The sequence below is a fragment of the Phyllopteryx taeniolatus genome, chromosome 21 (genome assembly GCF_024500385.1).
Source record: "Phyllopteryx taeniolatus isolate TA_2022b chromosome 21, UOR_Ptae_1.2, whole genome shotgun sequence".
In the NCBI taxonomy this organism is placed as follows: domain Eukaryota; kingdom Metazoa; phylum Chordata; class Actinopteri; order Syngnathiformes; family Syngnathidae; genus Phyllopteryx; species Phyllopteryx taeniolatus.
In genome coordinates this window covers 11,065,791-11,080,964 of record NC_084522.1, presented here as the reverse complement: position 1 = coordinate 11,080,964, position 15,174 = coordinate 11,065,791, and the positions used below count along the sequence as shown (strand labels likewise).

Sequence of the window (15,174 nt, the reverse complement as noted above, 5' to 3'; positions counted from 1 at the left end):
CTCTCTGTTTAGAAGTCAGCAACCAATTTGTTTTAAATGTACTCCAATGATAGTTCATGAACTCCGTGTGCTCTGTATTACTGTTGAATAGATTCAACTGCGTTAATTAGTTGCTGTGACATCATACTGGCTTGGAGACAATCAATAAGTAATACTGTACGTGGTATTACTGGCTCGGATTACTAAAAGTGATAACAAAAACAGTTCAACAAAGCATTTGTGTATTTTTATGTTCACTTTGTGCACAATACACAGAATGGCCCTACCATTACTGACACATGAAATTATTTTGTTCCATGAGTACCCTGCATGCCAGGTCTGTTTTAAAGTAAACAATGGGGATGCAATGTTGAAAGTACAATAGTCTCAGACACTTTTTCAACCTAAAATTAGATTTAATTTTTTTCATCTCATGGTCAGGACCCGTGAGGGTCTTTTCGACCACTGTAGCCGTTCGGGACCTCAACACTCAATCTCTGTAAGGATTTCCTGTTTATCTGATAAAGTCAGCACATTGGAAATACACTGACCGACCGGTGTCTTTGCATACTTTGACAGAGTATATTACCCACCTGCAAGTTTTCTTTCATTTGTTCACGATCCAAAAATGAATGCATTATTTTAATTACATTAATAAATAATACAATTGCATTAAACATATACTATAAGTATTTACATAGTCATATTTTAGGACCTATATTTGTGCATCTGTAGGCAGGCACATGTTGTTTATTATATATATTGTTCATATGTCAACATTTACATTATCGGTGATTGTAATGATACTTAATAACCAGAGAGTTCAGTACTTTTAAGGGGTTGGTATGAACATTGAGGCTACTTGGTACACTAATTCACACAAAGTGTTCAAGGAAACCAGTTGCAGCCTTCAATTGCTGACATTTGAGTTTGCTATACTCGCACAATCTAATTAGATCCAATTCAAGAGCTGTATCAAAAAGTCTGCATTAACAGTTCGCACTGTAAGCTACAATTCCATTAATCATATTGGTAGAGTAATAAGTCTCTACTCATGCCAATCAAAACTAAACATTCTGTTTGTACAGGCAGATTTATTAGATATTAGATTGTGCAGATGTACCTAACTCAACCAAACAATGCATTCAAATACTTTAGGTTCACTTTCACTCATGCACGGTCTTGAGTTAGCAGCTCTACACTGTTGACTATCAACACACCGTAACAGCTTGTCCAATGTACATATAGAACCAATGAACAACATTGGTAACTACAAATAAAATAATGGGAACCATAACAAGACAGAACGTCAAGTGGTCCACGTTGAGGTTAGAGAACTGTTCCCTTGTGACAGACATCATACATTGTGCGTGTGGGTCATCCACGTGCAAGTCAAGTGAATGCATCATGAGAAGAAATTCTCCGCCAGCTTCCTCATTCTCTTATTGTAAAGTTTGGCGTCCGCTTGGGCCACGGCGCCGTCCGTTACGTCTTCACCCATGTAACTTTGATCGCTAATGTGAGGAACACTGTCCTCCGGCACCAAATTACGGGCTAAGAACATGTCGGCCTTCTGTGTAGTACTACTAGCGTCTCCTTTCAGGTTTGGATGGTAGCACTTGTAATAGATTCTTTTGAGTATTAGGCCGAAAATGTAAAGTGCAACCACACTGACAGCAATGATGCAGGCATACAAGAGTGGGATTTTAAAAGAAAGGGGTTGTGTGTGCATCCTCCAGCACCACAAACCACACATTAGGGACACATCAAGCAGGATGAAGATGTGATAGAACAACAATTTGTATCTAGTCCTTCCTTCCACCACAGTGAACCAGTTAAAATACCAGATGAGGCCCACAGTGGCCTGGTAGAGCAACTCCCCACCTGGGCTGTCCATGAACTCCGTCTTGGAGCGCCAGGCGCAGAAGAATAGGAGCAGCCAGGAGCAAAGGAAGTGGGTGAAGATGAAGCAGGGCAGGACGGAGGCGAAGAGGGCGATGGCGGCCAGCCGGGAGAAGATGAAGAGAAGGTTCCAGGCGAAGTAGATGAGCGAGGAGACGAGGTGTTGCTTTTTTTTCTCAGGCAGGAAGGAGCGCAGGGAGCGGTGGTACGCGGTCACGCTGAAGGCGATAGCTGAAGCCGAGCCGACGGCCTTCAACACTGAGGATGACATTTGACAGTCTACAACCTGCTACTGAGGCAGTACTATAATGGAATTTGACAGTGCCGGTGTATTTGGTGTATTTTTTCTTAATGCAGTAATTCTCTGCATATTCGCGGTTTACTTTTCACCAATTCACCTCGTCACATCTTTCTGAAATGCCCTGGGTTACCACAAGATGGCGCCAAAGCCCAACAATTGTGCCTTGAGATAACGAGTGACCCAACAAGTTTTTTTTCAAGATACGATTTTTTTTGTTTGTTTTCTTTAAGATCCGAGCGCTGTATGGTGGCAGTGACGTAACTTTGCTTTGAAGTCCACTAGCTTAATGCCAACACTTAATGGGAAGCGCCACAGACAAGCGCACAAAATGCATCAGTCTTACTGTGTTATAACCCTTTAAACGATGGTTACTTGAACACAAAAGTGGAACAACACAAGTAGATGGATAATGTAACAATACTCACAGGCCTATATTCTTTATCCTCTGCAAAAAATGACTAATATTACTGGGCTTACTGAGAAGTTGACACCGATTCTATGTATATATGTCTGTATTATACTGCCCCCAGGTGGCCAGGGCAAGCACACCAGAAAGAGTAGCACAATGCCCATTGAATTGAAGCAAAACATGTGGCGAATACTGACATTACTGTATGTTTTTTACAAAGTAAGATATTATATAAGTGCTATTTTTCTCCTTTTAAAAAATGCATCCCAAACATTTTTGTTGTTTTAGTTTGGCACCCTGGAATGGATTAATTACATTTCCATGTATTTCAATGGGGAAAGCTAATGGGAGAATTATTTTGAGAGCCGAACAATGTCACAGAACAAAATAAACTTGTATCTCAAGGCACCACTGCAACAGGATTTTTTTAAATACAGTGAACGCCTGCATGTTTGCAGTTAGCCATTTCTGAATCTGCCTATTTGTTTTAACATAGACTGCGTTATTCATGGGAAAACTTACCTCTTCACTGTCAGGCCCATCCCATGTCTATCATAAAAACATTGCTTTCGTGCCATTTTGTTGGATCTTAGTGCCAAGGAACTATGTGGAAGTGAGGTGAGGAGTTTCATGTAGTCAGGCCATGGCCTAATAGATTTCATCGAAGAAGCTCACGCTTGTTCAATAATGACTATACAGTTATAGGTACAACTGGATGTGGTACCTGTCAGAGTATCCAGCTGTCCCTGCTGCAGCATGATGGTGAGCATGAGGACCAGTTGCGGCGCACTCTCTGAAAAAGCCTCGAAGAGCCGTAGCATGCTGAGGTCGTGAGTCACGAACACCGCAGCGTCTACTGGGTTTTGGGTCTTTGTAATGCAGCTGCAGGACGTGATCTCCACAACGCCGGCATGCCTGAGAGAGAACAATGGAGACTCAAATCCACCCATTACAGATGTGGGCTTGCATATTTAGCAATTTTGTCATACACACAGATTTTTGTATTTCTTTGGGGAAGCTGTGATTAATAGTGCAAGGGAACCAGGCTTGAATTCCCCAAATGACAGAGGCGCCCATGACTGAGGTGCCCTTAATCAAGACCCAATATTCTTTGATTCTTCCCCATTATGTCAACGGTGAGATTCCCCCCAAAAATGTAAAGAATTAAATGGCGTTTGCCACGTTTGTTGCTTCAATTCAATGGACAATGTGCTGCTTCTTCTATTGTGCTTCTCTTGGCCACCTGGGGTGCAATATAATAGACATATTGTATGTATATATACAGACCCGCTCAAAACTCTTCAATATTCATCGTATCTCAAGGCACCACTGTATTTATTTGTATCTGTTGAAATTATTTTTGTGACATACTGCCCAGGCCACTTTGTACGGTAATTCTTGACATCTAAAATGTATGTCTTTGTGACCTCTGAAAAGTATTAAATGTAAATTACGCTTACAACAGTTACCAGTCACCCACACCCTCAACTAATCTAATAAAACAAACCTACCCTGCTCTTTCAAAGATAATGCTCAGTTTACAACTGACAATGCCAGAGAGCCTAGAGGTCTTCCTTTTCCTACTGTATATCATTTATTATTGCGGGGGTGGTTTGCAGTGGTTATTTCACTACAAACTAGAAGCACAAAAACATTGTTGAGTGTCACTCTAAACTATATAGCAGAATTTCAAATGCAGCTCTTAATTTTGATTTATTAACAATGCTGTGGCCAGTCAGTGGAAATAAACATGTTGAAAAAGCACTTTTGGAACAGGAACATAATGCAAAGAAGTTATTTAAACAGTGTGGGAAGGACTGATTATGAAATATAGTGACCACTGGCATACTATGGTCACAAATTGCACATTATCCACAGCTTCCTCCAAATAATTTCACCACAACAATAGACAAAAACATCCATCCGTTTGACTTTGAGCCACAGCCGGAACACACCCCGCACTGGTCGCCGGCCAGTTGAAGGGCAGGGAAAAAGAACCACCTCACACTCAAATTCACAATTGATCTACGGACAATTCAGGACAAATGTCAAACTGAAGGCCTGAGGGCCAGATGTAGATTTGCTCTTTTCATTTTGGCAGAAAACATGTATGGAAAATTGCAATTCTTCAAATTGTACTAACATTGAGAATTTTTCTTCCAGCAAATCCCTTATTTAAAAAAAAAAAAAAAAAAAAAAACTATGGTATTTATGTTTGGAGAACATGCAAACGCCACACAGAGAGGCCGGAGCCGAGAGTCTAAACCCAAACCTCAAAACTATGAGGCTAACGCGCAAACTATTAGGTCACTCTGCTGCTAGACAAAAAGAGACCCTGAAAGAAATTCCAGCGTATTACATAATTGGAAAGTTTTACTCTTTCTTGTAAATGAGAACGATTCCATGAACTGGACAGTGCAAATCAGGGAGGCCATATGAAAAAGACAAATACAAATTCACCACCCCCATATGTTTAAAGTAGACTTTCTACCTACAAACCTGAAGTAGGTTCCCAGTTGTAAAAAGTGCAGGGCCTTGAGCTGTTTAGGAGTGAGACAGCTCTCAACCCTTGTCACCCGTTCAAAGTTATCATAAGTATACCACAGCCAGCTGTATGCTTGAATAAGCACTGACGAGCCCAGGAGGAACAATATCAGGATGCCGAGATACAAGTATTCCTCTTCCTGATAGAAAGACACCACAGTCCATATATCCAGACCAATGTCCAACAATAGAAATGCCAGGCCCAAATAAGTGAGGATACAATCCAACTTGGAGTACTTGAACAAGCTCATGGTTCCACTTGTACAGCTACATGCTGGTGGAGCTGGTCCCACTCCCACGGCACTCTAAATCACTAACTTGAACAGAATGACAGATCGACTGTGTTAAAACAGTGCGGCACTCCTCCTGCTTAAAAAAAAAAACCCGCCCTCAAAGACTACTCTTAAAGGTATATGGTCAAAAAAACAACAACTCGTGAAATAATCCTGTGTCATTCCATGTCACTTTAACTCAGTTTCTTGTGTTGTTTTCATTCACAAAATGACAGCCTTTAAACTCTAATTGTAGGGCTAACTAGATTTCTTTTTCAACTGTTTTACTGACTTCATACATGTCACAAATTGAATGTTCTTGATTATCCGAGTTAGATAATTTTTTTGGACCCTTTTAATATTACAGTGGTGCATATTAATTTTATTTGTTCCGTGACCACGTTCACAACTCAAAACACTTCCAATTTTAAATAATCTTTCCAGATTGAAATGAACGGAAATGCCATTAATCCGTTCCAGACCCCCCCGCCCAAAAAAAATGTTGTGAGATGTTTTTAAGAATAGCACTCTATAATATTGTACTTTGTAAAAACATACAGTTTTAAATAATTTATTAATAATTAAACAGAATGTAAAGAATTAAGCAGTTCGTGCCCAATTAGTTCAATTCAATGGACATTGTGCTCCTCCTTCTGGTGTGCGCACTTTGGCCACCTGGGGACAGTATAATCCATCCATCCATTTTCTGAACCGCTCCATTGTTTGTGTTCAAATATCTGTTGCTGAAAGGGTTATAACACCGCAAGACCAATGCTGTTAGCCCGTCAATGGCGTTTTACATTGTTTGTTAGCATGAAGCTAAACAGGCAAGCCATGTGTTTGTTTGCTTTATTTTGTTCACTTTGAAAGTAAACTTAAACTGGGAATGGCAATAAACAGCTTCAAGGCTCTTTTTTGAAGAATCGTTCACTATCTGCACAAACTGCCGCTTGTTGTGGAGTTCACAGCGCTTCTATAATATTTGCTCATAAGTCTAAGCAAAACAATCAACTGAACGGCTCGTATCGTGAAAATATCTCAAGGCACCATGTATTTGTGAAGAAAACAAAAAAGAGAATCAGTGGCTTGCTTAAGTCTTGCAACATTTATTTTCAAAATGTTCAGACAAAATGTTCCTAGTTAAACAATTTTTACAATTATACATATTTTATTTTGTAGATTCATGACAAATTTAACGAGCTAGTGATGGTTTTTCCCTTTGAAATTCTGTATGAAGTCAACATAGAGCACAAACATGGCTCAAAAGGACGCTGCCCCACCCCTCACTTCCTTCCAAGTCGCATACACACAGTCCTTGCTTGATTTGACAACAGATGATTAAATATAGCTGAGACATTTGTGGCTGGAAAATATTAACGATATGAATTGACCCAATAAAAGGAAATATTAATAGACCTTGACACTTAATTTTAAATCCATATTGTTACCGCTTAACTGTGAATTTGTCTGTGTTCTGTTCTTGCAATTACACATTCTGTAAATACATGGTAATAGCAGCAATTCTACATCCTTGCAACAGTGTATTATCGATTGTGAACGTGTAGAAAAAGTCACTTTGAAAAACTAGCTTATAAAATGTCCCTTTTGTAATTCACTACTGGACATTTCACAGGAGACGATGTAACTTTGTAAAGAGTCAGTTTGACAGCAATGTGTGTGGGTATCTCGGGGCCATTGGAATTTTATTATTTTTTTAAAGTGTGCCATATTGTTAAATTAATATGGCACATTAATATGTAATCACAAAGATAAGACTGATTGGACATTTTATTAAGTACACCCACACAAATCAACAGAACTGTATCCATCTGCCTTTCTCAGACAACAGGGCTCGGTTTTGATTGAAAATGTATGAGAGGTATTTGTGAACAATAATGTTTTATTTGTAGTTTGCAGTGGGGTAGAACTGCATTGCATTGTCTGCAAATTTTGCATGTCTCTTGTATCATTAGTTTGTGCAGGTGTACTTAACCTTGGCCTCTGGGTGTCTACAGTATCCAGAGTACACACAAAAACAGGTTAAAAAGATAACAAGCGTTATCAGTAGACGACTGAACTCTCATTTTGTTTTGTTTTTTCTGTTTTTTGCAGCGTTTCTACAGACTGGAGTAAAAGAGTGCCGCATTGTGCGCCATCCTTTTGTTGAGCAGCTGGGAGGACAAAGTACCGTCCTGGATGGGAAATTCTCTGAAGGACACTTCTGCATCAGGCAAGTCGTCAGTCAGTCTTGGTTCCCTCAGCGGGGGCCTCCACAGCTTAGGGTGGAAGCAACAGTAGTAGATGCATTTAAAGAGCAGTCCCAGCAAGTAGGTAAGAGGTAGAGTGATGAGCAGCGCCACTGCATATGGCTGGGAGGTCACGGGGTCGCGGTAGCACCACCAAGTGGCCAGCAGGATCCCCCCGTCGGTCGTGATGAAGGTATGGTAGATGATGCTCCTGCTTCGAGTCCGACCCTCGGCTACGTTAAACCAGCTGAAGTACCAAATGAGCCCCACGGTGGCCCGGTAGAGCCATTCCCCACCGACGCTGTCCATAAAGTCGGTCCTCTGTCGCCAAGCCCATACAACAAAGCAAGACCAAACCATCAGGAAGTGGGCGGCAATGTAGGGGGGCAGGACAGAAGCGAAGAGGGCGAGGACAGCGACGCGTGGGGAGATGAGCAGCAGGTTCCACAGGAAGTAGACCAAAGACGAACCCCAGCCCTGCTTGGCCTTGTCTGGCAGGAAGGCGCGCAAGCAACGGTGGTAATCCACCACCATCCAGGCTATGGACGTGGTTGATGCCACAATGCTGACGACTGCAAACACAGAGGTTACGCTATCAGTGTGGCAATAAAGCGGAAGAACACTTTTGATGTGTGTAACTGTCATTCTGATAGCTCACTGTGTGGTACTCAAAACAGTAGTACCTTGACTTAATAGCAATTACCCCCCCCCCCCCTCAAGTGGGTTGTAATTGCTTCTAGATGCCACAAGATGGTGGCAAAGCACTTCAAACGGAGCAGATCCTAAAGTGCCAAGGCCATGCATCTAGCATGTACAAAATCATAAACCCATGTTCCATAATTGTATTCAGTTGGTATATATTCAACACAAACAAAGCACCTTCACATAAGGCTCATTTGTGCTATTAGCTAGTATGTTAGCTAATAGCACTAATGAGCCTAAACAACATGCAAGCATAATTGACATGACGTTCTACATGGGCAAATATGCGCACTACCACAAACTCACCTTTTGCCATTTACATACCATAATAAATGTCAGGGAATACAGGCAAATTGTAAACGCAAAGTAGACTACACTGGCTTTTTTAGGAGCTACAGTATATTGGGAGCAGAAACATAACTTTATTTTTATTTCTGATGATGCACAAACGAGGTACATTCAAGGACTGCCAACAAAACAGCACATTTAAAATGCAGATGAGAAAACACTACAAATGAATTAAACCTAAGAACAAATACAAGATTCTATCATTGGGCGCTAAAGTAATAATTGTATTGCTTTGGCCTTAATGTAAAAATAGCAAACACGAGATAATTTTAGCAATTTTTTTTTAGCAAATAACAGATGACAGCTTCCCCAAAAAATTGACAAATATTCTACTTTATGAATGGCGATCCCGGAATATGCACGGCTTCACCTTAAATCCTTACAGCCAGCATCTTGTTTCACTCATACAGTGTATCCACACATATTGACGGTTCCTTTCTTGTTATTCGTTGTTTTTGTGCTTAGGCCAAAGCAATAAAAGTACCACTTTGGCGCCATCTTGTGGCAGCTTGGTGCCAAGGAACGATGTTGAAGTGAATTAAGCTTTATTTAGACAAAAGTAGTGCTCTGCAGCGAGCTTGTAAAATCTTGGTGCCATGGACCTACAGTGGGTACGGAAAGTTTTCTGACCCCATTAAATTTTTCAATCTTTGTTGTATTGCAGCCATTAGTTAAAATCATTACAATTAAATTTTTTCCCCATTAATGTACACACATCACCCCATATTAACAGAAAAAAAGTGTAATTGTTGAAATGTATGCTGAATTATTAAAAAAGAAAAACTGAAATATCACACAACCATAAGTATTCAGACCCTTTACTGTGACACTCATATATTTAACTCGGGTGCTGTCCATTTCTTCTGATCATCCTTGAGATGGTTCTACACCTTCATTGGAGTCCAGCTGTGTTTGATTATACTGATTGGCCTTGATTAGGAAAGCCACACACCTGTCTATATAAGACCTTACAGCTCAAAGTGCATCGCAGAGCAAATGAGAATCATGAGGTCAAAGGAACTCCCTGAAGAGCTCAGAGGGCACAGATCTGGCCAAGGTTATAAAAATATTTCTGCTGCACTGAAGGTTCCTAAGAGCACAGTGGCCTCCATAATCCTGAAATGGAAGACGTTTGGGACGATCAGAACCCTTCCTAGAGCTGGCCGTCCGTCCGGGGGAGAAGAGCCTCGGTGAGAGAGGTAAAGAAGAACCCAAACATCACTGTGGCCGAGCTCCAGAGATGCAGTCGGGAGATGGGAGAAGGTTCTAGAAAGTCAACCATCACTGCAGTCCTCCACCAGTCGGGGCTTTATGGCAGAGTGGCCCAACAGAAGTCTCTCCTCAGTGCAACACACATGAAAGCCCGCAGGAGTTTGCTAAAAAACACCTGAATGACTCCAAGATGGTGAGAAATAAGATTCTCTGGTCTGATGAGACCAAGATAGAACTTTTTGGACTTAATTCTAAGTGGCATATGTGGAGAAAACCAGGCACTGCTCATCACCTGTCCAATACAGTCCCAACAGTGAAGCATGGTGGTGGCAGCATCATGCTGTGGGGGTGTTTTACAGTTGCAGGGACAGGACGATCGGTTGCAATCGAAGGAAAGATGAATGCGGCCAAGTACAGTGATATCCTTCTCCAGAGTGCTCAGGACCTCAGACTGGGCCGAAGGTTCACCTACCAACAAGCCAAGACTGTTTTTGAATGGGCCAGCCAGAGCCCTGACTTAAACCCAATTGAGCATCTCTTGAGAGACCTGAAAATTGCCGTCCACCAACGTTCCCAATGCAACCTGACAGAACTGGAGAGGATCTGCAAGGAGGAATGGCAGAGGATCCCCAAATCCAGGTGTGAAAAACTTGTTGCATCATTCCCAAAAAGACTCATGGCTGTATTAGCGCAAAAGGGGCTTCTACTAAATACTGAGCAAAGGGTCTGAATACTTATGGCTGTGTGATATTTCAGTTTTTCTTTTTTAATAAATCTGCAAAGATTTCAACAATTATTTTTTTTGTTAATATGGGGTGCTGTCTTTACATTACTGAGGGAAAAAAAGAATTGAAATGATTTTAACAAATGGCTGCAATATAACAGAGTGAAAAATTTAAGGGGGTCTGAAAACTTTCCATACCCACTGTATGTTGACGTGAACTGAAGAGTTTCATTTAAAAGTGCTTTGCCGTCATCTTGGGAGAGTCTCGTTTGCTCTGGAGGAACTTGAGAAGCCTGACATCAAAACTGTGAGCCAGGCCCTCTGAAGGAGCTCTTCTCTTGTTAGTGGAAATGACCACATGTAGCAACACTTTTGCTTATTATGCGAACACTAGCCCTAATGTGTCAGAGAACTCACACTGGACGGTCCTGGCTTTGTTGGTGCGCAGCACCACATAGATCATGAGCGTGAGCTGAGGAGCGCTCTCGCAGAACGTCTCGATGAGCCGCAGCATGCTGAGGTCGTGGGTCAGGTAGACGGCGTACTCGGAGCCTTCCTCTTTCCGCCACCATACCCGGAAGCCTTGTCGGATGGCCGAGATGTGCCTACGTGAGGGGAATGCGTGACAAAAGACTTGTTAAATGACGCACGGTAAATCGCACAGCGGATCCAAACACCTCAGTGAAGGAGAACCGGTATGGAATGTGACAGGATGCAGTACCAACATATTATTTGTCACCGCCGCACCTGAACTTGACGTTTATGGTCATGGCACTTGTCAAACGTAATTATACGCTTGCGTACTGGAGCCATGTTGGTGAACCAGACAGTTATGTGTACATGTATGAAAGCATAAAAACAATTATAATAAAAACTTTATTGTGAAGTGTCTAAGCGTGTTGGTATCACAACAATGTGAAGCTGCATGTCACCTGTTGCAGAGCGAAAGCATGACTGCTCAAAATGAATGGAAGTACCGTACTTCTACAATGATGAGCCAAACAATGAGATAAAAAAAGAGAAATATTATCACACGAATGTGTTTAACTGCATGCGGCCTGTTAGTGAGAGGAAGTACTGTATGATGGCTTAAGATGAATGAGAGCGCTTCAATAATGTTTAACCAAGGCGCCCTGTGCTGCTTATCCTTGCTAGCTAGGGTCACAGGTGAGGTCGAGCCTATCCCAGCTCACGTTGACGAGAGGGCAGGGTACACCTCACTGCTATCACCTTTCAGGCCATCATAGACAAAACATGATGGACGTGGGGGGAGGGGGGGCGGCGTGGGCAAACGTGACAGGCCGTGATTGCCCTGGATGCCAGGGCAGGTTTTTAAACTGTCAAAAAGTTTACCACAGCAGTCACCCACTTACCACGCAGACGAGAAAACCAGTCGTAACTTGAAAAACGGGGTTAGCGCAACAAAACGTGACCGTACGTAATAGGCCGTAAAGCATTTAGGTTAATAATTTTTGAATGTTTTAGGAAAACGAGAAAAAAATAAAACTAATTCAACAAACAAGATTCAAGATGGGGATTACCATGATTTAGATAACTGATAATCTACACAGACAAGTTTTAGCAAGCACAATGGTATTTTTTTATTGAGATTGTGACAGAAAGTTAAACACGACTGAAGCCAGCGGTTCTCAAACTTTTTCAGGACTGCCTCAAAAAATATTTAAGTACCACCATAATGACCAATATTAAAATACAGTTCTAGGGCCCAAGTGTTCATCATTAGGTTTCATTCCTAAAAAGTACATTTAATATTTTTGTTAACCTCTGTAAAATTATGTGCAGTTTGAATATTGACAATGCACTTAAATATAGGAAAATTATGATTCAATGTATTAGACCTAAAAGTTAAATAAAAACAAAAAAATGTTTGAATACAAACATTTCTAAATAATTAGATGCAAGTGTATTGTACTTTAAAGTTAATTACTTAGTTAGTTACACTGATTTAGGGGAAAAAAGATAATTGACAAAGGGAAAAAAAATCATTTTTACTTTTTACTCTTCTTCATGAGTACATTTCAGAGTCTGTACTTTTTTACTTTAATACAGGAAATGGATCAGTACTTCTTTTACTAGTTGACTTGTCTTCAACTTCAACTTAAGTAGCTACAAAGTGCAAGCACTTTTTTGTTTTGTCACCTGACTTTTATAAGATTTAATTTAACAAAGTAGGGAGGTATGCGTGTAGCCGCCGCTGACTGGCTGTCGGAAGTAGTGTTTGCGTTATTCACCTTGCACTGCAAACCACTACTGAAAATGTAGAACACCTGTCCTAATATTAATCACGACTTCAAAATTTCTCGAAAGGGCAAGTAACCATGTTATAATATTAATTTATACTAATTTATAATTTCAACAATTTATTTCAAAAACTTTTGGTGAGTAAAATCATTTTTCAAATCCATAAGCACATCTTTAGGATTAATATTTTTCTATGCTTCTGCCAAATATAATGTAAATTGGTCGATATTTTCCGTCACTTAAAACGCTATTTTAATGAATTTTATCAACTCCAAATGCCTCCTAACTGTGCTACAGAATTGAGTCCTTACTATGTATTTCAACAACTTGACTTAATTTGTTTCTTTTCCATGCATGTTTGAGTGGCAAATTACACCACACTACATTACGTGACCACAATGTGCAAACTCTGTTAGACTAACATTCTTTTGTAAACCTGGGCCCTTGGCTTTCTATACTGACTTGAAGTTCATCCTTATTACAGGTATGTGTTGTCTGTTTCTGTTTAGCAAGCTTTCCAATGATACCCGCCTTTTGAAAATAGGATAAAGGAGAAAAGTTATGAAAGTTTGAAAGAAGGTCACACCTAAAATCTCGACCCCTCTTTCTTTGCATCAAGACGTCGGCCAGAAATTGGTGCATTTTCACCGGTTGTGCAGATACATAACTTTCTTATGACACTCACTCTAATCGTCTTTTTTTAAAAAGATCAATGTGATAAAGCTGATCTCATGTCAACCAATTAATGTTCAAATTTTGACACACGTACCCAAGCAATGATGAGACCCAAAACAACAAGAACAACAACAGCAATATTTGCACACGCGTGTTTGTTTACCTGCAAAGGAAACCCAGCTGCAGCACATGCAACAGGCAGCTAAGTTTAACTTTGTCCACGAAGAGCACAGCTTCGGCTCCGATCTCGCTTCGGAACCCGGGCAGGTGGCGGTCATACTTCAACCAGAACCAGCTGAACATTTGGAGCACGGAGGACGACAGGATCATGAGGGCGACCAGTGCGCCGAACCACAAAAAGTCACCGTGGCAGTAAAACTCCACAGCAACCCACAAGTCGGAGCCCCAGTCCGCCAAGAAAGTACACACTCCGATGACGGAAAAGACGAAATCGATCCAAGAGTATTTGGAAAAAGTCTCCATAACAATTTAGCGCGAGTTAGCTAGCCGGTTAGCTGCGCTGTGGTGGCGAAGCGTCCCGTTATTTGTCTCCAAATGAGACCGGCTCACTTTGCTTTCAACCCATCCAGAACATTTCATTGAGTCCCACAGGTGGACACTAGAATGGAATCACTCCATTACCGGACCTAACGCACCATTATTGTTTCAAAGTATAGTCACGCTAAAGTTATAAACGACAAAACAAGAGCTTATTTGCAAAAACAACAAAAAAAACGTTGGTGTTAGGCCCGCCCACAGCGGCTATGACGCCACGCTATTGGTCTCAACATCCGGCACCGAAAGGGTGTTCGTCTAACTTTTAGGGGGGAAATATGAACTTTTGGGACTTTATTAGCTTTGGTTCTTCAACTTTTTACACCAAGTACCATCTCGAAAAAAATAACTTAGTACCAAGTACCACTACAATGACAACATTCACTTTCCCATTTCAACAAAAAAAAACTTTTTTGTCAAATTTGTCATTGCACTGTCACAGTCATTGTCCCTTGACAGTATTACAGCACAGGATAAATGTGAGCTGGGAACAAAATCAGCTGTCTCTGGCCCCATCTCGTACGAGAAACCACTGCACCCAAGGAAAAACAACCAATCAGAGACACACGGCGTAACTTACGAGGTGTCAATGATTTGTTTAGAAGTGTATCAGTGTAGCAGTGTTATAGTAACATTTCATAGAGAACAAGGTGCTTTTCTGGGGTCACCGGTCAGCGTTAGGGTGTGTGCCCGTGATTGCGTGACAAATGATTGGGGGAAAAAGACAAATACTATACTCACACGAAGTAGAAGCCACCTAAATAGGCGACTGAAATCTTACATTTAACAAAAAAAAACATCATATCTATATTTTCTACTCCTTACTTTGTTCAAATAGGCTCATTAGTTTGTTTTTTGACCTCCAAGGATGATTAAATGATGCAGTAAAAATGTAAACAGGCAAAGGAAAAGTTCATTGAGGTCGAGATCTCGACTGATTGAGATCTTGGAGCGGAAAAAAAACAATGAATGCAGCGACATGGAGGAATGTGAACCAGGGAATATTAACGACGATGACACAACGGATTTGGGGAAGCGGGATA

General features: G+C 41.0%; 2 protein-coding genes across 2 annotated transcripts; both read right to left on the bottom strand.

Moving 5' to 3' along the window:
• Positions 1 to 214: 214 nt before the first annotated feature.
• LOC133470767 (XK-related protein 8-like) lies at positions 215 to 5,482 on the bottom strand. Its single transcript, XM_061759542.1, has 3 exons — positions 5,091 to 5,482; positions 3,316 to 3,506; positions 215 to 2,139 (listed from the first exon to the last, which is right to left on the bottom strand). Exons 1-3 carry the CDS (start codon positions 5,384 to 5,386, stop codon positions 1,385 to 1,387), a joined length of 1,242 nt encoding a protein of 413 aa, XP_061615526.1. The 5' UTR covers positions 5,387 to 5,482; the 3' UTR covers positions 215 to 1,384.
• A 1,010-nt stretch (positions 5,483 to 6,492) lies between these two features.
• Positions 6,493 to 14,397, bottom strand: xkr8.3 (XK related 8, tandem duplicate 3). Its single transcript, XM_061760894.1, has 3 exons — positions 13,740 to 14,397; positions 11,057 to 11,244; positions 6,493 to 8,225 (listed from the first exon to the last, which is right to left on the bottom strand). The coding sequence occupies exons 1-3, from the start codon at positions 14,057 to 14,059 to the stop codon at positions 7,525 to 7,527; spliced, it is 1,209 nt and encodes a 402-aa protein (XP_061616878.1). The 5' UTR covers positions 14,060 to 14,397; the 3' UTR covers positions 6,493 to 7,524.
• Between the last annotated feature and the right edge of the window lie 777 nt (positions 14,398 to 15,174).

Coding starts and splice junctions, on each gene's coding strand:
- xkr8.3 (XM_061760894.1), bottom strand. CDS start 14,059: ATGGAGACTTTTTCCAAATACTCTTGGATCGATTTCGTCTTTTCCGTC. Junction 11,245..13,739: donor CAGCTGGGTTTCCTTTGCAG/GTAAACAAACAC, acceptor CCCCTCACGTAG/GCACATCTCGGCCATCCGAC. Junction 8,226..11,056: donor CAAAGCCAGGACCGTCCAGT/GTGAGTTCTCTG, acceptor CTGTGTTTGCAG/TCGTCAGCATTGTGGCATCA.
- LOC133470767 (XM_061759542.1), bottom strand. CDS start 5,386: ATGAGCTTGTTCAAGTACTCCAAGTTGGATTGTATCCTCACTTATTTG. Junction 3,507..5,090: donor CAACTGGGAACCTACTTCAG/GTTTGTAGGTAG, acceptor GTTCTCTCTCAG/GCATGCCGGCGTTGTGGAGA. Junction 2,140..3,315: donor ACAGCTGGATACTCTGACAG/GTACCACATCCA, acceptor TGTCATCCTCAG/TGTTGAAGGCCGTCGGCTCG.